Raw genomic sequence first — 23,877 nt, 5'->3', positions numbered from 1 at the left:
ACTAAGTATGATCTGAACTTGTCAATGGCGTAAACCACTGCAAGTAGTTCTTTTTCTGTGGTTGTGTAATTTTTCTGGGCATCATTTAGAACGCGACTGGCATAATAAATGACATGCAGAAGCTTGTCATGCCTCTGTCCCAATACTGCACCCATGGCATGATTACTGGCATCACACATTAACTCAAATGGCAATGTCCAGTCTGGTGCAGAAATGACTGGTGCTGTGACCAGCTTAGCTTTTAGCGTTTCAAACGCCTGCAGGCATGCTGTGTCGAACACAAATGGCGTGTCAGCAGCTAGCAGATTGCTTAGAGGTTTTGCGATTTTTGAAAAATCCTTTATAAACCTCCTATAGAATCCTGCATGCCCCAGAAAGCTTCTGATTGCCTTAACATTGGCAGGTGGTGGTAATTTTTCAATTACCTCTACTTTTGCTTGATCTACCTCTATTCCCTTGTTTGAGATTTTATGCCCAAGAACAATTCCTTCAGTCACCATGAAGTGACACTTTTCCCAGTTTAAAACTAGGTTGGTTTCTTGGCATCTTTTCAGAACAAGTTTCAGGTGATCAAGACAGGAGCTGAATGAGTCTCCATATACTGAGAAGTCATCCATGAAGACTTCCAGAAATTTTTCCACCATGTCAGAGAAAATAGAGAGCATGCATCTCTGGAAGGTTGCAGGCGCATTACATAGCCCAAATGGCATCCTTCTATAAGCAAACACTCCAGATGGACATGTGAATGCTGTTTTCTCTTGATCCTGGGGATCCACTGCAATCTAGTTATAGCCTGAATAGCCATCCAAAAAGCAGTAATAATCATGACCTGCTAGTCTCTCTAGCATCTGGTCTATGAATGGTAAAGGAAAATGATCCTTTCTGGTGGCTGTATTGAGCCTTCTGTAGTCAATACACATGCGCCACCCTGTAACTGTTCTTGTAGGAACCAGTTCATTTTTTTCATTATGAATCACTGTCATGCCTCCCTTTTTTGGGACGACTTGAACAGGGCTCACCCAGGGGCTATCAAAAATGGGATAAATAATCCCAGCCTCTAGTAATTTGGTGACCTCTTTCTGCACCACTTCCTTCATGGCTGGATTTAGCCGCCTCTGTGGTTGAACCACAGGTTTGGCATTATCCTCCAATAGGATTTTGTGCATGCATCTAGCTGGGCTTATGCCCTTAAGGTCACCTATGGACCACCCAAGAGCTATCTTGTGTGTCCTTAGCACTTGAATAAGTGCTTCCTCTTCCTGTGAATTTAAAGCAGAGCTTATGATCACTGGAAAAGTGTCACCTTCTCCCAGAAATGCGTATTTCAAGGATGGTGGTAGTGGCTTGAGCTCGGGTTTAGGAGGTTTTTCCTCTTTCAGAAGAAAGTTCAGAGGCTCTTTCATGTCCTCTGAATCCTCCAAATCAGGCTGAACATCTTTAAAGATGTCTTCCAACTCTGATTTGAGACTCTCAGCCATGTTGATCTCTTCTACCAAAGAGTCAATGAGATCAACTTTCATGCAGTCTGTTGATGTGTCTGGATGCTGCATGGCTTTGACAGCGTTCAACTTAAACTCATCATCATTGACTCTCAGGGTTATTTCCCCCTGTTGGACATCAATGAGGGATCGTCCAGTTGCTAGGAAGGGTCTTCCTAGAATGAGAGTAGCACTCTTGTGCTCCTCCATTTCCAGCACAACAAAGTCAGTGGGAAAGGCGAATGGCCCAACTCTGACAATCATGTCCTCAATCACGCCTGATGGGTATTTAGTGGAACCATCAGCAAGTTGGAGATATATCCGGGTTGGTTTAACTTCTTCAGTTAAGCCAAGCTTCCTGATAGTGGATGCAGGTATCAGGTTGATGCTTGCCCCAAGATCGCATAAAGCTGTCTTGGTGCAATCACCTTCTAATATGCATGGTATCAGAAAACTCCCAGGGTCTTTAAGCTTTTCAGGAAAGCTTTTCAGAATGACTGCACTGCATTCTTCAGTGAGGAGAACTCTTTCTGTTTCTCTCCACTCCTTTTTATGACTCAAGATCTCTTTCATGAACTTGGCATAAGAAGGTATTTGCTCAAGTGCCTCTGCAAATGGAATCTTTATTTCAAGAGTCCTTAGATAATCTGCAAAGCGAGCAAATTGCTTATCCTGCTCCTCTTTCCGGAGTTTTTGAGGATAAGGTATCTTGGCTTTATATTCCTCAACCTTAGTGGTTAAAGAAGCCTTTTTAGAGGGGTTGTTATCAGCACTTGTGTGTGTCTGATCCCTCACTGGCAATTGAGTGCCAGAGTCAGAAGCTGGAGTGACGTTAAACGCCAGCTCACTGTCTGTTCCTGGCGCCTGAACGCCAGGAATGTGCCCATTTTGGGCGTTCAACGCTGGATTTTGCCCCATTTGGGCGTTCAACGCCAGATTCTTGCCCATTTCTGGCGTTGAACGCCAATCCTGCCTTGTTTCTGGCGCTGAACGCCAGTTTTGGGCATGGTCTAGGCGTTCAGTGCCAGCCTTCCACTCATTTTCTGGCGTTTTAGTGCCAGAATCATTTTTCCCTGGGCTCTTACTGTCCTCAGGTGAATCTTTGGTGGGTCGCTCATTTCTTGAATTTTTGATGCCTTGAGGTGGGGTATTTAATGTTTTCCCACTTCTTAATTGAACTGCTTGGCATTCTTCTGCTATTTGCCTTGATAGCTGCTTCTTTGTTTGCTTAAACTGTTCGTCCATATGTATATTAGCTATCCTTGTCTCCTGTAGCCTGTCCTTGAATTCAGCTAGCTGCTTTGTTAGAAAATCCAATTGCTGATTGAATTCAGCAGCTTATTTTACAGTACTGAATTCGGCAGTTACTGTTTTAACCTCTTCATTCATGGAAGGGTTGCTGCTTAGATACAGATGCTGATTCCTGGCAACTGTATCAATGAGCTCTTGAGCCTCTTCAATTGTCTTTCTCATATGGATAGATCCACCAGCTGAGTAATCTAGAGACATCTGAGCTCCTTCTGCAAGCCCATAGTAGAAGATGTCTAACTGAACCCACTCTGAAAACATTTCAGAGGGGCATTTTCGTAGCATCTCTCTGTATCTCTCCCAGGCATCATAAAGAGATTCATTATCTCCTTGCTTAAAGCCTTGGATGTCCAGCCTTAGCTGTGTCATCCTTTTTGGAGGGAAATACTGATTCAGGAATTTTTCTGTCAGCTGTTTCCATGTTCTTATGCTGGCCTTAGGTTGGTTATTTAACCACCTCTTAGCTTGATCTTTTACAGCAAATGGAAATAGTAATAGTCTATAGACATCCTGATCTATTTCCTTATCATGTACTGTGTCAGCAATTTGTAAAAATTGTGCCAGAAACTCTGTAGGTTCTTCCTGTGGAAGACCGGAATACTGGCAACTTTGCTGCACCATGATAATGAGCTGAGGATTCAACTCAAAGCTACTAACTCCAATGGAGGGTATGCATATGCTACTCCCATATGAAGCAGTAGAGGGGTTAGAATATGACCCCAGAGTCCTCCTGGACTGTTCATTTCCACTTATGTCCATGATGGATGTATGGATATAACTTGGACTGATTTATCTTTTTATTTATTTTATTTTATAAGAAGTAAACACTTAAATAAAATAAAATAACTAAAAAGAATTTGAATTTTGAAATTAAATTTTTTTTTTCGTAAAAAAAAAATAAAAATAATTAGTTAAAAAAAATAGAAATTTTTGAAAAAGAGGGAAGATATTTTCGAAAATTAGAGAGAGAGAGAGTTAGTTAGGTAGTTTTGAAAAAGTTAAGAAACAAACAAAAAGTTAGTTAGTTAGTTGAAACAAATTTTGAAAAGATAAGAAGTTAGGAAGTTAGAAGAGATATTTTGAAAAGATATTTTTGAATTTAGTGAGGAGAGAGAAAAACAATAAGATAGTACAAGATTTAAAATTTTTAGATCTAATGCTCCTTGTTTTTGAAAATTTTGGAGGGAAAACACCAAGGAATACCAAACTTAAAAATTTTAAGATCAAGACACAAGGAAAACTCAAGAACACTTTGAAGATTCACAAGAACACAAGAACATGAAGAAAGAACACCAAACTTAAAAATTTTTAGAAAACCACCAAAATTTTCGAAAACCAAGGGGGATTCAACAAGAAAACACCAAACTTAAAGTTTGGCACACAATTTAATAGAGAAAATATTATTTATGAAAAAGAAGGTTTTGAAAAGAGTATAAAAGATTCTAACCCAATTACCAAGAACACAGATTAACGCTCTAGCCAAATGAGTTATGGAACTTTTGAAAATTTTAAGAAAGATTATTTTTGAAAACACCAAACTTAAAGTTTGGCACAGGATTTAATAGAAAAAATTATTTTTGAAAAAGATTTTAAAAAATATGATAGCCAATTACCATGAACATAAACACCACGTTCTAACTAATTGAGCTATAAATTTAAAGTGTTTTAACAAGGGATAAATAATAAAAGACTCTAAACCAAAAAAGAAAGATTTTTCCTAATCTAAGCAACAAAATAAACCGTTAGTTGTCCAAACACGAACAATCCCCAGCAACGGCGCCAAAAACTTGGTGCACGAATTGTGACTCTCTTACAATTTCGCACATATGACCAGCAAGTGCACTGGGTCGTCCAAGTAATACCTTACGTGAGTAAGGGTCGAATCCCACAGAGATTGTTGGTTTGAAGCAATCTATGGTTATCTTGTAAATCTTAGTCAGGAAGTCAATTATGTTTATCAGTTGAATTGCAAATAAACAATAGAGCATGGATTAAAGGTTACTTGTTATGCAGTAATGGAGAATATGTTGGAGTTTTGGAGATGCTTTGTCTTCTGAATCTCTGCTTTCCTCTGTCTTCTGATTCACGCACGCACGTCCTCCTATGGCAAGCTGTGTGTTGGTGGATCACCGTTGTCAATGGCTACCTTCCATCCTTCCAGTGAAAACTACGCTCACGCGCTCTGTCACAGCACGGCTAATCACTGGTTGGTTCTCGATCCGGTTGGAATAGGATTTACTATCCTTTTGCATCTGTCACTAACGCCCAGCCTTCAGGAGTTTGAAGCTCGTCACAGTCATTCAATCCTTGAATCCTACTCGGAATACCACAGACAAGGTTTAGACTTTCTGGATTCTCATGAATGCCGCCATCAGTTCTAGCTTATACCACGGAGATTCTGATTAAGGAATCTAAGAGATACTCATTCAATCGGATATAGAACGGAGGTGGTTGTCAGGCACACATTCATGGTTTGAGGAAGGTGATGAATGTCACGGATCATCACCTTCATCACAGTTAAGCGCGAATGAACATCTTAGATAGGAACAAGCGTGTTTGAATGGAAAACAGAAATACTTGCATTAATTCATCGAGACACAGCAGAGCTCCTCACCCCCCAACAATGGGGTTTAGAGACTCATGCCGTCAGAGAATACAAAGTTTAGATCTAAAAATGTCATGAGATACAAAATAAGTCTCTAAAAGTTGTTTAAATACTAAACTAGTAGCCTAGGGTTACAAAATATGAGTGGACTATGATGGATGATGCAGAGATCCACTTCTGGGGCCCACTTGGTGTGTGCTGGGGCTGAGATTTAAGTGAGTCACGTGCAGAGGCCATTTGTGGAGTTGAACGCCAATTTTTATGCCAGTTTGGGCGTTCAACTCCAGTTTTTGATCCTTTTCTGGCGCTGGACGCCAGAATTGGACAGAAAACTGGCGTTGAACGCCAGTTTACGTCGTCTATCCTTATGCAAAGTATGGACTATTATATATTTCTGGAAAGCTCTGGATGTCTACTTTCCAACGCAATTGGAAGCATGCCATTTCGAGTTCTGTAGCTCCAGAAAATCCACTTTGAGTGCAGGGAGGTCAGAATCCAACAGCATCAGCAGTCCTTTTTCAGCCTGAATCAGATTTTTGCTCAGCTCCTTCAATTTCAGCCAGAAAAATACCTGAAATTACAGAAAAACACACAACTCATAGTAAAGTCCAGAAATATAAATTTTTCCTAAAAACTAATGAAAATAGACTAAAAACTAACTAGAACATACTCAAAACTATATGAAATTAACCCCAAAAAGCGTATAAAATATCCGCTCATCACCTGCCTTATGGTATGTTTTTAACTAGAATATTTGAGTACTTTAAAGTTAATTTGTTAAATGAAGCTGTAGAAAACAAGGTGTCTTCAATCAGAGGAGGAGGAGCAACTAAGGAAACCAAAGGGCGAAAATCTGCTGCATCGGATAGTGACTATGAAGGCAGACCAGAATCTTCCAAAATAGTTAAATTCATCAAAGAGATTTTGGGTGAATTTTCCAACATGGCAGATATGATTATTCAATCTCACAAAGAGACTCGCAAGCAAGCCTCTGAAAGCGAGAAAGCTTGGAAGAATTGCAAAGAAAGGGTCGGTCTGATGCTAGCATCTCTTAAGGATGATCTAGAAGATGAAAGTGAAGGAGGCGCTGAAGAGGAAGATATTAATTTTTCTGATTGAATGACTGTTTTTACTCTGTTTGATATTGGCTCTATTAGGCTCAATCTTTTTTTTGTAGGAGCATGACTTGATACTCACTGCTCTAGGATAATCTCTAGGATACTGTGATATACTTTTGCTACTTTACTTTGAATATTTTGCTATGTTGATCATGTTTTGTGCAGGTGCCCCCATGATGACAAAAGGGGAAGGAGATTTATGTTCCAAAATTGAAATTGGAACAAAACAGGGGCTGGAAAAACAGGGGATGAGAACAGGGGCTGAAATTTTCAAAATTGAAAATTTATGATCACCCTTGATTCAAAGAATGCATGTGTTCAAAGAATGAATGTTGTTATAGCATTTGTTTTACTGTGGTTAATGCTGTTTGAACTGCATGAAGCATTTGGTTTATCATGATTAGTTAATACTCATTTGGCATTTGGTTTATAATGATGTTTGATTTATCTTTGATGCCTGGCTGTTGACTCATCATTGACAAACTTGTTAGATTGAAAACTTATTTTTGGCAGTTCCTTTAAATTGTGTAAACTGCCTTGTTTTGCTCATGTGTAATTCAAATATTTTTCCTATCATTTTGTTTTGCTCTGATATACTAACAAGAAATGTTTGGAAAATATTTGGATAGATTTTTGTTTATGTTTGAGCAGTAAATCAGTTATGATATCAAATGAGTTTTGATTATCAATTAAAACTGCTCATAGATCAAGCATTTAGCATCATAAAATATGCTAAATAACATTGTTACTTGAAGCTTGATTTAAATGTTACAGGTTAGTGCTTCCCTTGATAAAATAAGCATGCATCAAGGGGGAGCTATGTGACATTTAGAAAGGGGGAGAAATTCAAACTCAAAGGGAGTATTCTTTACTCAATATCTAAATTTCTTTCCATTTCAATTTTAATAATGTTTGTCATCAAGGGGGAGATTGATGAGTTTGGAAAACTCTTATTTAATTTTGATGATAAACAAACATTATTAAAATATTTAATTACAAAATTATTAATTTGATCTTAATTCATACTTACTAGATTAATAATTTTGTTGCAGGTTTTAATTTGGGCCGAAAAATAAAAACTGCAGCAGGCCCAAATCAAAATACACAATCAGACCTTGCTATATGTTCCCTACATTATGTGGCTGAATTGTTGTAATTAATTGGGCCAGAACTCAAAAGCCCAATTAGTTTGAAGGAATCAAAATTTTATTGGGTCAGATTAAGCTTTATTGCTACCAAGCCCAATTTGAATTTTGATGAATGTTTCCATGCATGATCCGAATCCAATATTCATCAGGAAAGTAAATGTTATCATTTGGGCCAGATTAAATCTTAATGCTACCAAGCCCAACATTATTTTGATGAAAGTTTCCAAGCTTGGTCCGAAACCAAGTTTAAATGAAAGCTAAATGGCTTCATGCTTTCCAACGGATTCCATCTCTTGTTAAGAATGGATTTCAAATCCTAATATGTTAGCATTGGAAACATGAGAGAGAACTTGACTTTGATTTGATGGGAATCATTATGATTAATGCTATACGCTACTCAAAGCAAGGGAAGTAAAAGCAATCTATCAATATGTTTCATTTTCATTTAATTGCTTTTACTTTAACTTCACATTCTCTCTCATCTCTTTCTTCTTCTTCCTTCGGTCCTTGTCCAGGAACCTATGGACGCTATGCTCATCAACTAAGAAAAGGAAGAAGTTGCATGCATCAAGACCATCAAGCTGATGATGGCAAGAAAACATACTAAAATAAAAATGAGTTGTGGCTGAGATATTCACCATATTTGGTTAGATTTGGTGAGGTATCTTGAGCCTTTCATGCTCAAAAATGGACGTTGAAGATTCGGCCAGTATGGAGGAGATTCTTGAAGCATGGCTTGTCTTTGATTCTGTTTAACCACCACAGGGAGTAGCTAGAGTGGCGAAGTGATGGTTGAGGTAGAGATTGAAGCAGATGAAGTCATTATCATCATGAAGCATCAAGGGCCAGAAATCCATCTTGGAGAGCAAGACAAGGATGGAGAGCTCGGATTGATGAAGGGTGATGATCAAGAAAGGTCCAGAGGTAATTGCATGTTGGGTTTTGCATGATTATCTCTTCTCTCTCTATGTGGCCGAACCGGTTTTGTTTCTTGAAGGAAGAAGAAGTTGGCTTGGGTTTTTGGCTTCAAGTGTGGAGGCTTCTCTCTTCTATAAAAAGGGGGAACAGCCACTAGTTGGAGCAAGGAGTTAGAAGTAAGCAGTGAGAGTGCAAGGCACAGGATTCTCAGAGCTACCTAAGCTTACAGATTTTCTTCTCCTTCAATGTATTCTGTTTTGTATTTTTCTATTTAATTTTGTCATGTCTTGAGTCTCATGGAAAAAAGGCAAACAGTGAGGTTTGTATGAAAAAGCCATAGAGCGAAAAAAGGCAGAGAGTGCAAAATTAAAAGAAAAAGCCATAGATGTCTTAGAGTTCCTTTGTTCATCTATGTTGTGTTTCATGATTCTGTGGGAATCCCCTTGTAAGTTGGGTTAGCACTTTACAGTTTGTAATCAAGTTGATTATAGTGAAATTCCATCATGTTTGTGATGGAGACTGGATGTAGGCTGCACTGCACTTAGCAGCTGAACCAGGATATATCTGGGTGTAATCTTTCTTCTCTTCTACTCTATTTCTGTTTTCTACTGCACAGGAGCAAAAACTAAAATGTCTCGTGCCAAGTGACGAGCCAAAACAAAAAGTCTCGTGGCAAGTGACGAGACAAAACAAAAAGTCTCGTGTCCAGAGACGAGCTAAAACAGAAAAGTCTCCTCTGAGTTCAGCAAGTGTTAGCAACGAAAAAGGGGCTAAGATTCAACCCCCCTTCTCTTAGCCACTGAAACCATCAAGATCTTCTATAATCACAAAATTTAATAATACTTTATCAAAAGTCTAGAAACCAAGGAAATTAGATTCTTAATTCGATAATGAGCAAAAACAAACACCATTGATAGAAAATTAGGAATTTAAAAACCCTAAATTTCAAAAAAAAGTGAAAAGAATAAAGAAAGACCTAATGTTCGGCGCTGGCGAATGAGGACCATGGCATGGTGGATTGACTTGGCCATGCCAAACTTGAAGACGAGAGTCTGGAGGCGGTGCTCGAGGAAGTTCTCGACGGTTATCGAGAGCGAGGACGTAATCGTGGAAGTGACAGAGACCATATCGAAGCCAGATCGATAGCGGTGAATTAAGCGGCAGTAACAATATCCAAATCAAAGCCAGATCGAGAACCAGATCGTAGAAGCTCGATGAAAGCAGCAACAATAGCATTTCTTGCAGTGGCGAGGAGATGAGCAGCGATGAGGGGATGAATGATAGCGAGGAGATAATTGGTAGCGACGCGAGCTGAAGGACAATGGTGTGAGATGAACGGTGGAAAAAGAGTAGTGTTCGTCATTTACATTGCCCACAAATTTCTCATATATGCAGCAACATTAATCATGTGAATTAAAAGAGAAACGGAAAATGATAAGGGCGGTTTTAAACCGCCATAATCAACTAAAACCGCCACAAAAATATAAAAATTCTGGCAGAGACTAAAAACGCCGAAATTGGCAAAAAAAATGGCAGTTTTGTGTAACCGCCGTAAAACTATTGGCATTTTAATCCATTTTTTTTGTAGTGAAAGGAGAATGCTTATGGTAATGGATGCAGAGTGAAAGAGATAAATGGCTTGCTGCGATCAACACAATTTTTGGTCATATTGAAGGTACTGTTAACAAACCTTTTGAAAATTATATCAGATTAAGAAACAAAAATTGGTGCTATATATCAAATTTTATTCTTATACCCCTTTTATTCTGTACCTCTTGAAATGCTAGTATCTATGATATAGAATGATTTGACAACATGCAAAAATAAAATAATTTCATGCCTTTTCGAAACTTCTTGTGATTTACAGTACCTAATTAGTGTTTGTAAATATGGTGATTTCCTCTTCAGCATATATTGCTTCTTATTTTGATTTTTCAAAATTAAAGTCTAGTTTGTGATATAAATAGAACACAATAAATGTTGGCCGTTAATTTCTATCCTAATTTTGATAATTATTTTATTGATATGATTCAGATTCTTTAATCCTGAATAGTCCAAAAACTTTCTGTTTTGTTTAGTTGGATTTTGATAGAAACGTAAAGTTTCTTGCAATCCTTACCAATACCGGGGTTGAATAGTGCTGTGACTCTCTATAAGTATAGCATAGGTGATCACCACACTTACTCTTTATCTATACTGAAATTCATAATATTTGAATAATTTTGTAGTGATAGGTAGCAATGGCAGCTAGGTGAGTTCATGTGCCATGTGGATTGTTTCACAATAATTTTTTTTATCTTTCACTAAATATGAGGTCCTTGATTTTTAGGTATGATCTCATCAAGTGTATCAATGCTGATCCAGCGCATAAGGTGTGAAAGCTCAAAGTACGTGTCATTAGACTTTGGACCGTTTCTCACTTTATAAGATCTGGGATGAAGGCACCTATTGAGATGGTTGTTCTTGATGAAGAGGTAAAATTTTCTCTTTGTATTTGAGATTTATTTTGGTAATGATTAGGCAATAAACCTCATTTATCTATGACTCTATAAAATTAATGCATTTAGGGGGATACAATTCAATGCATTGTTAAAGACATATTTGTTCCTATTTTTGAGGGTCTACTCGCTGAGGGCAACGTGTACGTGGTCACTAATTTTGGAGTTGCTTTGAATACTATCAAGTTCAAGCCTACTAGACACGAAATTAAAATCCACTTCAAGAGAGACTCGATTGTGCATCCGGTACAAGATTCTTCAGTTCCATTGAACGGATTCAATTGATGGAATTCTTTAGAATATAGATTTTTTAACTAATGAAATATGAGTCATTAATTATGTCTGCTATTTTTAAGCTCTTTATTTACTTTTAACCATCATTTTAGATTTTAATTTTTTTAAAACCAATAATAGTGAAATTTTATTGATGCTAGATAAAAAAGCATATGAATGGGATAAAATTATCTTAAATTTGCTGTGTATGATGCCTGGTTTAGAAAACAACAATAAAAGAATGAGATGACCACAGATTTGTTGAAATAGGAGTGGTTCACGAAGAAGACGGCACAAGTTTTAAGCAATCATGACATGGAACCGATATATATTATTCATATTCTAAATTCTTCAACCTAAAACTCAATCCGCAAACAAAAATTAGTATATGAATTTTTTCGAAATAAAATAATAACAATATATAAAAAGTGCTTTTAATTTATTATTAATTAGACATTGAATGTTAAATTATCAAATAAAAAATATTAATTGATGAGAGTAGTTACTGAATGAGAGTGATTGTTAGGGTGTTGGTGTTGTATGCTGCTGTGGCTCACTAAAGTAGATTACATTATATTTATGACTCCGTAAATAGAAAATTTTTATTTCGCTCAAAAAAGGAAACTTTTGATTTGAAATAAAATAATTTCTTTCCAACAAATTATAATATATACACATTAAAATTTTAGCCCAGCCCCAAATACAATAGCTCTATATAAGAACTCTACAATTACATATAATTATCATATTCAGTATTTGATTATTAGATATTTTTTCAAGGTGTTACTATTGCATATTGCACCACATCTTTATGTAAGTTTTTTTTTTTCGTTTCAAATAAATTTTTTAAGTGTCGATTAATCTTCTATTGAATAGTATTTTCATTTTATTTTGTTCAACTTCTTTGCAATCTTACTTTTTTACGGTTCACATGTTATAAACTTATTAGTTTAGTAATTGAAAATAAATAATATTTATATAATTATTAAATATTTAAAAAAAAATAAGACTATTATGCATTCTCTAAAAGTACTGTTACTATACAATACACTATGTTTTATATAAGTTTTATATGTTTTATGTAAGTTTCATTTTCTTTTATCAGATAGATCAAAGTTTGTTAGTTTGGATACTAATTTTTATTATTAACTTAATCTAATTATCCAAAAAAATTATTTTATTATTTATAAAATAAATTTAAAAATTACATGTCACCCAAAACATACAGTACTACCTTTTAAAAGTATATTATTATTATTATTATTATTATTATTATTATTATTATTATTATTATTATTATTATTATTGAAACATACCACAAAGTTTTATTTAATTTTTAATACGTAATCCAATTTTTAATATTTAAATTTTAAATGACTAAAATTATTATATATTAAATATTTTGTCCTTAACTAATTTTTTTGTTATACGTTGATTAAAAAAATGTGATTTATTAATCACTTCTAAATTCAAATTTAAAAATTGTTGTGCATGAGTGTATATTTTTAATTAATTATTTAATAATATATAATATAAAAATTAGTTTGCTTAAGATAGCTATGTATAAATTGGTTTGGCGCATATATATATATATATATATATATATATATATATATATATATATATATATATACCCCTTTTAATTAGATTATTAATTTGTGAATTAAAAGTCACTATTTTTATATATTTAAAAATTAAGTTTTTTACTTTTAAGAAAAAAATAGATACCTCGTAAATTAATTAATAAATAATCAGTATTGTAAGTTAATGGATATTTAAAATTTAACTTTAAGATAAGTATTAAAATTTGAAAATTTATATTCGTAACTCATTGTTGCGGGAGAAGTACATTGTAGATAAGTAACTTAACAATGATAAGTAGTTTAAACTATCATTATTGTTGAGAATATTAGCGAAGTAGTTTGTACTATACATAATTTTTTAGATATTTTAATTTAGTGATTGAAAAACTATAAATAATTATTCATCTTTATAATTTTTTTTAAATTCATATTTAATAAGCTATAAGTTACATAAAAACTATGCAATCTTCAAATTTTCATGTACTATTTAAGTTAATTAATTATTTAATATTATTTAAGATATACTCTGTCATAATTTAAAATAATATACTATTTAATCTAAATTAATACATGAAACTCTATACTAATTGGAAAAATATAAAATTTAATGCTTTTGTGTAGATCTATTTAACTCGATTTAAATAAATTGAAATTTTAAAATTATATTTAAAATTAGAGTTTTATTTATTATTTAAATTCAATTGTATTTATTTTTAAGTCATGACTAGGTATGTTTTAAATAATATGATATAGATCCTCATTGATTTAGTTTAATAATTTAAAAAATAATTCAATAAAACTAAACCAATACAAAAAAAATTTTAACTACGAAAGTATACTACTAAAATTGTATAAAATTAAATACGAGATTAGTTAATTGAATAATTATTATTTGTATTTCATTTATTTTTCTTGACTTAACAGTGTCGAAGAACAACAATAATAAATTTTGACGTACATGAAAATGTGCATCATATTACTACAAGTCAAAGAACAGTGTGTCAAGAAACTGGTACCTCATCTCAGTTTACAATCCAGTGAAGATAAATGTGATATTTTTCTCACTGTAATTGACTCATATTTATCTAAATTTAATTTATACCAGTTTAATGACGAAATTTTTTTATATATTTCTCAATACTCATTCATAGGGAAGCAACTATCTATGTATGGTGTACACTGTGCCTCGCATGAAATTGGACAAGAAAATACTCCTCCTAATTATGTAAGACCTTCTACAACAGAGATAAAATCTAAATCTTTAACTCTATAGACGAATCCCTCATTGACAAGAACTCCACTGTCCGTGTTAACAATAGTACGTATAATTAGTGATTGCCAAATGATTCATACACCAATATTTAACCAAAAGTATACTTCATCGAAAATCATTTATATAACATAGATTTATTACAATTCTAGCATACTCCGGTGTATAAGGACCCGTCAATAATCTAACGGAAGTTGTTCCGCAAAATCAGCTTCCATCACACTGCGATTCCCACAGATCGTGCCTAACAGAAAGGTAATTTAAAAAAGATGATCATCATTATTATATTCTTTTATTTCCTATAGTTTCTAACGTTTAATTGAATAAAATTGAACTTTTTGTAAAGAAGTTCTACTATAATTGGGGTGCAAAAAAGACAATCTTCCTCTGTTGTTGCTTCGATGGTTATTAATTTGGCACAACTTTATGAAGATGTAAATTTATCGACTATTAAGACGCACCCACCAAGCGGTGACACACAAAGTAGCCAAAATATTGACCCTTTTGTTGATGATGAAGGTAATTTCTCATTATATCAAGAATTTAAATTTGTAATTTGCAAGAGATATGAATTATTAGTAATACATCAACATATATGTTTGCATTTTTTATGATTTTTATTTATTGTAGTTTTGAATGGTTATGATGATTCAATGTTGGATGTGGATATGAAAGATAATTGTATACCATCCTCAGAAACCTTAGACGGTATGTAAAATTTTATCTGTATGTTTATTTGCATCTTTGTGTACATCATGGACTAAATTGCATCGGTATGACAACTGAGTATCTAAAGAGAGTTCATTTGGCAGATGTCTGGGATATAGGAAATCCTATTTATCAATGTCAATACTGTAAAGCATGGATGTGGTCTGGAGAAAGGGTTGCTAAATCCAAACAGTCGCCCCAACCAAAATTTTCATTGTGTTCTATGGAAGGAAAGATCGAGCTTCCTCTACTTTCTGTGCCTCCTGATAAGCTCATTCAGCTTCATACTGGAGGAGATCAAAAAAGTATTCATTTCCTAAAAAATATAAGGACATTTAATTCAATATTTTGTTTTACATCAATGGCCGAAAAAATTGACCGTGGGGTGAACAATGGGACTGCTCCTCCAATTTTTAAGCTTGGGGGTCAAAACTACCATAGTATTGGTAGCTTACTTCCTCCTGATAGTTTGCGACCAATATTTGCCCAGCTATATATCTATGACACAGAAAATGATATTGATAATCGAATAGGCACACTTCGGTAATTTTCATGCAACCAGTCAAATTTTTTAGTTATTTTTTATCTGTGAGAGAAAATAACATAAATTTTATTTTATTTTTTCGCAGTTCCAATGAAGCTATAAATGAGCGAGATAGGAAAATTGTGGCAATATTAAGAAATATGCTAGACAAATATAATAGTTTGGCAAAGAATTTTCGCTATGCAAGAGATAGGTACCAACAGAAAAATTGCACAAACATAAAGCTTAAGTTGATTAGCAAAAGGACTACAGATGGCAGGACATACAACTTGCCATTTGCATCTGAGATGGCTGCATTGATTGTTGGTGATATCGAACAACTTAGCAAAGATAGAGATATTATTATAGAGAGTCAATCTAGAAAGTTCCAGCGGATTGATGTTTTTCATCCATCTTATTTAGCCTTGCAATATCCATTGTTATTTCTGTATGGGGAGGATGGATTTCGTTTGGGTATTGCAACATCAGATTCTATATCCGCTAGGCCTACAAAGAAAAACAAAACAAACTTTGCAACAATTCTTTGTTTTTCGACTACAGAAAAGGACGGGTGAATCTCCATTAATTCTGAGATCAAAGAGATTATTCCAACAATTTCTGGTAGATGCCTACACAATGGTGGAATCAGAGAGGTTAAAATTCTTTAGGTGTAAACAACCACAGTTGAGGGTTGATAAATACAAATGTCTGCATGAAAGTCTTATAAACGGGGATGTAGATGCTGCAAGGCTTGGCAAAAGAATCATTCTTCCTAGTACTTTTACCGGTAGACCTAGGTATATGATGAATAATTGTAAAGATGCATTTGCAATTTGCAGATACGCAGGATATTCTAGTTATTTTATCACCATGACCTTTAACCCTGAATGGGATGAGATAGAAAGAGAAGTGACTCTCATTGGATTGAAGACAAAAGACCGTCCTGATATATTGTGTCGAGTTTTCAAGATCAAGCTTGATGATTTGATTGATGACCTAAAAGAGGGAAAAATCTTTGGCAAAATTTTGGGATGTAAGTCTGTGTTTATGCAACGCTTTATTAAAATCTTATGTTGTAATGCTTTGCTCATTTGTCTTTTTCAATTTTCAGACGTTTGCACTGTAGAGTTTCAAAAGAGAGGGCTTCCGCATGCACATATCATTTTATTCATGAATAACGAGTTCAAGCCACAAACACCAGATGACATAGACAAACATATAACAGCTGAGATTCCTGATGAAAATGAAAGGCCAAATCTATATGGAGCTGTTCAAAATTACATGGTACATGGTCCATGTGGTCCGTACAACAAGAATTCACCTTGCATGAAGAATGGATCCTGTTCAAAGTTCTATCCTAAAGAGTTTAGACAGCAAACACTCATTGACGAGGCTGGATTTCTCAAATATAGGCGTACTGATAACGGTCGAACAGTGAAGAAAAGGAAATGTGTACTAGATAATAAGTTCATTGTTCCATATAATCCAGAATTGTTACTCAAGTTCGGATGCCACATAAATGTGGAATACACATGCCAAACAAGTTCTATTAAGTATCTGTTTAAGTATGTACACAAGGGTAATGACGCGTAACAGCTACTCTATACAATGCTGGAGATCCGTTAGAAGCCACACAAGTTGTTGACGAAATTAGGAATTACTACGATTGTACGTACATTTCGGCATGTGAGGCAGTCTGGCGTCTTGGAACCTTTTATGATTAGACTTCCATTCCATTTGGAGGATGAGCAACCTGTGGTTTATGGTGAAACTTCTAATGTGAATGATATCGTCGAAAGAGCAATATCTCATAAGTCCATATTTTTGGGATGGATGACGGCAAACATGTCATATCCCTATGCTCGAAGTCTGACTTATGCTGAGTTTCCAACCAAGTTTGTTTGGAAGGAAGATTCTTCAAAGTGGTTTCCTCGAAAGAAAGGCTTCGCAATTGGAAGGTTGACTCATGTACCTGCAGGTAATGACGAGTTTATATTCAATTTTGATCTTACTTATTTAATGATTTAAATTTAAAATCTTAACAACCTGTACCCCACGTCCATTTTATTCGATTTATCTACACTAAAAAGTAAATGTTCAAATAACTTTCAACAGTTATAATCTGTAGATTATACCATTTTTTATTTTTCTATATTTTTTAGGAAAATTATTCTTATGCGGATGTGTAGCTACATAATAATTAAAATAGCGTAGCTTAATCCATTTAACAACTTAAAAGTCATATTTTAACCAAGTTTTTTGTAGCAAATACCGAAGAATATTACCAACGACTTCTCTTGAATACTCAAAGAGGATGTATGAGTTTTCGAGATATAAGAACAGTAGGAGGAACAATTTATGCTACGTATAGAGATGCATGCTTCGCCCTTTGACTCTTGCAAGATGACAAAGAATTCATTGATGCAATTAAGGAAGCAAGCTCTTGGGTCTCAGGATCATATGTTAGGAGGTTATTTGTCATTCTATTAACATCCAACAATATCTCAAGACCAGAACATGTCTGGGATAGATGTTGGCATGAACTCTCAGATGATATTTTGTATCGACAAAGAGCCGTGATGAACATGAGAGGTGAGTTTTTATTAATTACAATGATAAAAGTTCTTCCTTATTGATCATTTTTTAGTTTGATTGAATTTTTACAGTATCGTATAATATGCAGAGTTAACAATGTCAGATGATGAGATTAAGCAGTTGTGCTTAATAGATATAGACAATATCTTACATTCTTATGGTAAAACCTTGAAAGACTATCCTCCTATGCCTTTATCAATTTAAGTTGATAGTTCTTTGTTAACTGAAAGGGTTATTAGGGAAGAGCTAAACTTTAATAGGGATAATTTAAAGAAAAATGCCTCAGACATGTTAGCCATCGCAACACCTGAGTAGAGATATGCATTCGATAAAATTGTTACAGTTGTGATTGTGATGAAGGGGTTTTTTCTTTGTGTATGGTCATGGGGGTACTGGAAAAACATTTCTCTGGAACCTTATGTCTGCTGAGATTCGCTCAAGGGGTGATATAGTGTTAAACGTTGCTTCGAGTGGTATTGCATCTTTACTTCTTCCCAATGGAAGAACGGCACACTCAAGGTTCAAAATACCGCTGAATATAACTGAGGATTTTGTATGTAACATCAAATCTGGTTCCCCTCAAGCAATGTTGCTGTTGAAAGCCAAATTTATAATTTGGGATGAGGCTCCAATGGTTAGTAGGTACTGCTATGAAGCGCTTGATAAATGCTTATTGGGTGATATCATGAGGTGTTCTCCAACATATAAAAAAGATTTGCCCTTTGGAGAAAAAGTGGTTGTACTAGGTGGAGACTTTAGACAAATTCTTCCTGTCATTCCACGAGGATCGAGACAAGATATCGTTCATTCAACTGTGAATTCGTCTTTCCTTTGGAAGTTTTGTTAGGTGCTCAAACTAACAAAAAATATGAGACTCTCTGCAGGGACGACTACTTCAGATCAAGATGAGATAGAGCAATTTGGTGAGTGGTTATTGAAAGTTGGTGATGGTCTAATAGGTGACAATATGGATGGTGAATCTGAGATATGTCTTCCAGGAGATATTGTTATTCCTTCTTCGGACCAGGCATTTAATGAGTTGGTTCATTTTTCTTATCCAAATATTTTGGAAAACATGTCCTCAAAGGATTTTTTCAAAGCAAGAACTATACTGGCTCCCACACTAGACGATCGTTGAAGAGGTCAACAACCATCTGATGGCTATCATTCCTGGAGGGAAAAAATTATATCTTAGTTCAGATTCCATTTGTATAGATGAAGGGAATATGGAGAGTCAACTAGATCTCTATGGTCCTGAATTACTGAATAGCATAAATTGTTCTGGTTTGCCTCCACATAAATTAATACTCAAGGTTGGTGTTCCGGTGATGTTACTGAGGAATATTGACCAATCCAGTGGTCTTTGTAATGGTACAAGGCTACAAGTTACGAAGCTTGAAAATCATGTCATAGAATGTGAAGTCTTAACAGGTAACAATGTTGGTCATATTGCTTTGATTCCAAGAATGAATATGGTACCAACAAATGAAACCATCTCAGTTAGATTCCAACGAAGACAGTTTCCCATAATAATATCGTTTGCCATGACAATTAATAAGTCTCAGGGACAAACTTTATCTCATGTTGGATTGTACTTGCCCAAACCAGTTTTTACACATGGCCAACTATATGTGGCACTTTCAAGAGTTAAGAGTAAGAGAGATTTAAAAGTTTTACTTATGAATCACATAGGAATGTCTGCAAATTCAACCATCAATATTGTTTATAAAGAAGTTTTTGAAAAAATAGTATTCTAATGTAAATATTTTAATTTTATTTTAAATTCTGTATCAGTGTATAATTATTTTACTTTAAAAAATATAAAATAATTATTACTCACTTTTTTAAGTTAAACTTTAATTTTGATAATAATTTTATAAATTTTTTAAAATAATAATTATTTTGTATTTTTGTTTTAAATATTGAAGCATATAATTTTTTTTTACTTAGATAAATTTTTCCGTGCTGAGCACGGGTTCATACACTAGTTTTACTCATAAATTTCGAAATTTTGGGTTGACTTAGTCAAAAAATTTTAAAATTTAGTTGTTTCTTGTTAATCAAGTCAAATTTTCAATTTAAAAATTTTATCTTTTCAAATCTTTTTCAAAAATCAAATCTTTTTCATTTTTCTTCTTAATATTTTCGAATTTCTTAAATAAATTTTCAAAATCTTTTTCTTATTTTTATTTCATATTTTCGAAAACTTTACTAACATTTAATATTTTGATTCAAAAATTTCAAGTTTGTTACATTCTTGTTAAGAAAGGTTCACTCTTTAAATTCTAGAATCATATCTTTTAGTTTCTTGTTAGTCAAGTCATCAACTTTAATTTTAAAAATCAAATCTTTTTCAAAATAAGTTTCAATCATATCTTTTTCAAAATTTAATTTCAAAATCTTTTTCTAATTTTCTATCTTTTCAAAATTTATTTTCAAATCTTTTTCAATAATTTACTACTTGACTTTTTGTTTTAATTTTAAAAAGTTTACTATTTCTTATCTTTTTCAAAACCACCTAACTACTTTTCTCTCTCATTAATTTCGAAAACTAACTAACAAATTTTTCAAAAAAATTTTTAATTAATTAATTTATTTAGTTCTCAATTTGCTTTTATTTCCTTTCTTATATTTCCTAATTCTCACTAATAATTAAAATAAAAACAAAAATATTGTTCTTTTCTCTTAATTAATATTCGAATTCCCTCTCTCTCTCTCTCTCTCTCTCTCTCTCATCTCTTTCTATTTATTTTATTTAATTACTAACACTTCTCTTCTAATCATAATTTGAACCCCTCTCTCTTCTCTCTGTTCAAATTACTCATCGCCTCTCTCTTATCATTCCTCTATTCTTATATTCTTCTACTCACATAAAGGAATCTCTATACTGTGACATAGAGGATTCCTCTTCTTTTCTGTTTTCTTCTTTTTCATATGAGCAGGAATAGGGATAAAAACATTCTTGTTGAAGCTGATCCTGAACCTGAAAGGACTCTAAAGAGGAAGCTAAGAAAAGCTAAAGCACAACACTCTGGAGAGGACCTAACAGAAAATTTTGAAAAAGAAGCAGACATGGCAGCCGAACCCAACAACAATGCTAGAGATGCAAGGAAGATGCTTGCTGACTTTACTGTACCAACTTCCAACTTCTATGGAAGAAGCATCTCAATTCTTGCAATTAGAGCAAACAACTTTGAGCTTAAGCCTCAATTAGTTTCTCTAATGCAGCAGAATTGCAAGTTTCATGGACTTCCATTGGAAGATCCTCATCAGTTCTTAGCTGAATTCTCGCAAATCTGTGACACTGTTAAGACCAATGGGGTTGATCCCGAGGTCTACAGACTTATGCTTTTCCCTTTTGCTGTAAGAGACAGAGCTAGGATATGGTTGGACTCACAACCTAAAGAAAGCCTGAACTCTTGGGAAAAGTTGGTCAATGCTTTCTTGGCCAAATTCTTTCCACCTCAAAAGATGAGTAAGCTTAGAGTGGAAGTCCAAACCTTCAGACAGAAGGAAGGTGAATCCCTCTATGAAGCTTGGGAAAGATACAAGCAATTGATCAGAAGGTGTCCTTCTGACATGCTTTCAGAATGGAGCATCATAGGTATCTTCTATGATGGTCTGTCTGAATTGTCCAAGATGTCATTGGACCACTCTGTTGGTGGATCTCTTCATCTAAAGAAAACCCCTGCAGAGGCCCAGGAACTCATTAAAATTGTTGCAAATAACCAGTTCATGTACACTTTTGAAAGAAATCCTGTGAATAATGGGTTGACTCAGAAGAAAGAAGTTCTTGAGATTGACACTCTAAATGCCATATTGGCTCAGAACAAGATATTGACTCAGCAAGTCAATATGATTTCTCAGAATCTGACTAGATTGCAAGCTGCATCCGGCAGTGCTAAAGAAGCCTCCCATGAAGGGGAGGCTTATGATCCTGAGAATCCTGGAATGGAAGAAGTGAATTACATGGGAGAATCCTATGGAAACAGTTACAATCCTTCATGGAGGAATCATCCTAATTTCTAATGGAAGAATCAGCAGAAGCCTAATCAAGGCTTCAATAATAATGGTGGGAGAATTCGGTTTGGCAATAGCAAGCCTTTTCCATCATCTTCTCAGCAACAGACAGAGAATTCTAAGAAGAGCCTCTCTGACTTAGCAATCATAGTCTCTGATCTAACTAAGACCACTTACAGTTTCATGAATGAAACAAGGTCCTCCATTAGAAATCTAGAGGTACAAGTGGGTCAGCTGAGTAAAAGAGTTACTGAAATCCCTCCTAGTAATCTCCCAAGCAATACAGAAGAGAATCCAAAGAGAGAGTGCAAGGCCATCAATATACCCAAAGTGGCCGAACCTATAAAGGAGGAAGGGGTAGTGATTTCCAGTGAGAAAAACCTCAATGGACGTCCACTGACCACTAAAGAGTTCCCTAATGGGGAACCAAAGGAATCTGAGGCTCATACAGAGACCATAGAGATTCCATGGAACTTAATGCTGCAATTCATGAGCTCTGATGCGTATTCTTCCTCTGAAGAGGATGAAGATATTGTTGAAGAGCAAGTTGCTCGGTATCTAGGAGCAATCATGGAGCTGAATGCCTACTTATTTGGTAATAAGACTTGGGAGGATGAACCTCTATTGCTCATCAATGAACTGAATGCCTTGGTTCAGCAAAAATTACCTCAGAAGAAACCGGATCCCGGAAGGTTCTTACTACCCTGTACTATAGGCACCATGACCTTTGAGAAGGCTCTATGTGACCTGGGGTCAGGTATAAACCTCATGCCACTCTCTGTAATGGAGAAACTAGGGATCTTAGAGGTACAAGCTGCAAGATTCTCACTAGAATTAGCAGACAAATCAAGGAAACAGGCTTATGGACTTGTAGAGGATGTCTTAGTGAAGGTTGAAGGCCTGTACATCCCTGCTGATTTTATAATCCTAGACATTGGGAAGGATGAGGATGAATCCATTATCCTTGGAAGACCCTTCCTAGCCACAGCAAAAGCTGTGATTGATGTGGACAGAGGAGAGTTAGTCCTTCAATTGAATGAGGACTACCTTGTGTTTAAGGCTCAAGGATCTTCTTCTGTAACCATGGAGAGGAAGCATGAAAAGCTTCTCTCAATACAGAGTCAAACAGAGCCCCCACACTCAACTTCTAAGTTTGGTGTTGGAAGGTCACCATTAAGCTCTGCGTCTCTGTGAAGCTCTCTAAGAGTTCACTGTCAAGCTATTGACATTAAAGAAGTGCTTATTGGGAGGCAACCCAATGTTATTTAATTATATTTATTTTTATAGACATTTATTTTCCATTGCCATGTTATGTTTTCTTTAGGTTGATGATCATATGGAGTCATAAAAACAGCTGCAGAATTAAAGCAGAATCAAAAACAGCATCAAAAATAGCACACACTGGAGGACAGGCTTACTGGCATTTAAACGCCAGTAAGGATAGCAGAATGGGCATTTAACGCCTATGCAGGCAGCATTCCGGGCGTTAAACGCCAGAATGGGCAGCATTCTGGGCGTTCAGAAAAACGCCCAGTAAAGAAGGATTCCTGGCGTTTAACGCCAGTCAGGGTATCTGGCTGGGCGTTAAATGCCCAAAAAAATAGTCAAGTGGGCGTTAAACGCCAAAATGGATAGCATTCTGGGTGTTTAACGCCAGAATAACACAAGGGGGGTAATTTTGTTTTCAATTCGATTTTTTTCAATTTTTCATGTTTTAATTCATAATTTTTTGCATCAAACATATTTTAAACGTTCATCTTTCAATTTCTATTTTCAAAAATTAATAATCTTTCCAATTCTTTTTAATTCTTTTTCAATTCTTTTCAATTCCT

The 23,877-nt window shown here is 34.8% G+C and overlaps 1 protein-coding gene and 1 non-coding gene across 2 annotated transcripts; one reads left to right on the top strand and one right to left on the bottom strand.

Moving 5' to 3' along the window:
* Positions 1-16,066: 16,066 nt before the first annotated feature.
* Positions 16,067-19,693, top strand: LOC112769916 (uncharacterized). The gene is made up of 11 exons (XM_025814365.1): positions 16,067-16,227; positions 16,270-16,463; positions 16,542-16,999; positions 17,126-17,408; positions 17,885-18,022; positions 18,114-18,185; positions 18,231-18,315; positions 18,386-18,659; positions 18,873-19,052; positions 19,153-19,524; positions 19,634-19,693. Exons 1-11 carry the CDS (start codon positions 16,067-16,069, stop codon positions 19,691-19,693), a joined length of 2,277 nt encoding a protein of 758 aa, XP_025670150.1.
* A 1,809-nt stretch (positions 19,694-21,502) lies between these two features.
* On the bottom strand, positions 21,503-21,610 carry LOC112774092 (small nucleolar RNA R71). Its single transcript, XR_003188599.1, has one exon. It is a non-coding gene; the product is annotated as a small nucleolar RNA R71 (small nucleolar RNA).
* Between the last annotated feature and the right edge of the window lie 2,267 nt (positions 21,611-23,877).

This window comes from Arachis hypogaea, chromosome 18 (assembly GCF_003086295.3).
Source record: "Arachis hypogaea cultivar Tifrunner chromosome 18, arahy.Tifrunner.gnm2.J5K5, whole genome shotgun sequence".
Lineage (NCBI taxonomy): Eukaryota > Viridiplantae > Streptophyta > Magnoliopsida > Fabales > Fabaceae > Arachis > Arachis hypogaea.
The sequence above is the reverse complement of the archived record's forward strand: the minus strand, read 5'-3'. Positions and strand labels throughout refer to the sequence as shown.

What these genes read in the sequence shown, in the direction of transcription:
- LOC112769916 (XM_025814365.1), top strand. Translation starts at nt 16,067, where the DNA reads ATGGTGGAATCAGAGAGGTTAAAATTCTTTAGGTGTAAACAACCACAG. An exon ending in CTTTGGCAAAATTTTGGGAT is followed by an intron (nt 16,464 to 16,541) that starts GTAAGTCTGTGT and finishes TTCAATTTTCAG; the next exon opens with ACGTTTGCACTGTAGAGTTT. An exon ending in TTAAGTATCTGTTTAAGTAT is followed by an intron (nt 17,000 to 17,125) that starts GTACACAAGGGT and finishes CATGTGAGGCAG; the next exon opens with TCTGGCGTCTTGGAACCTTT.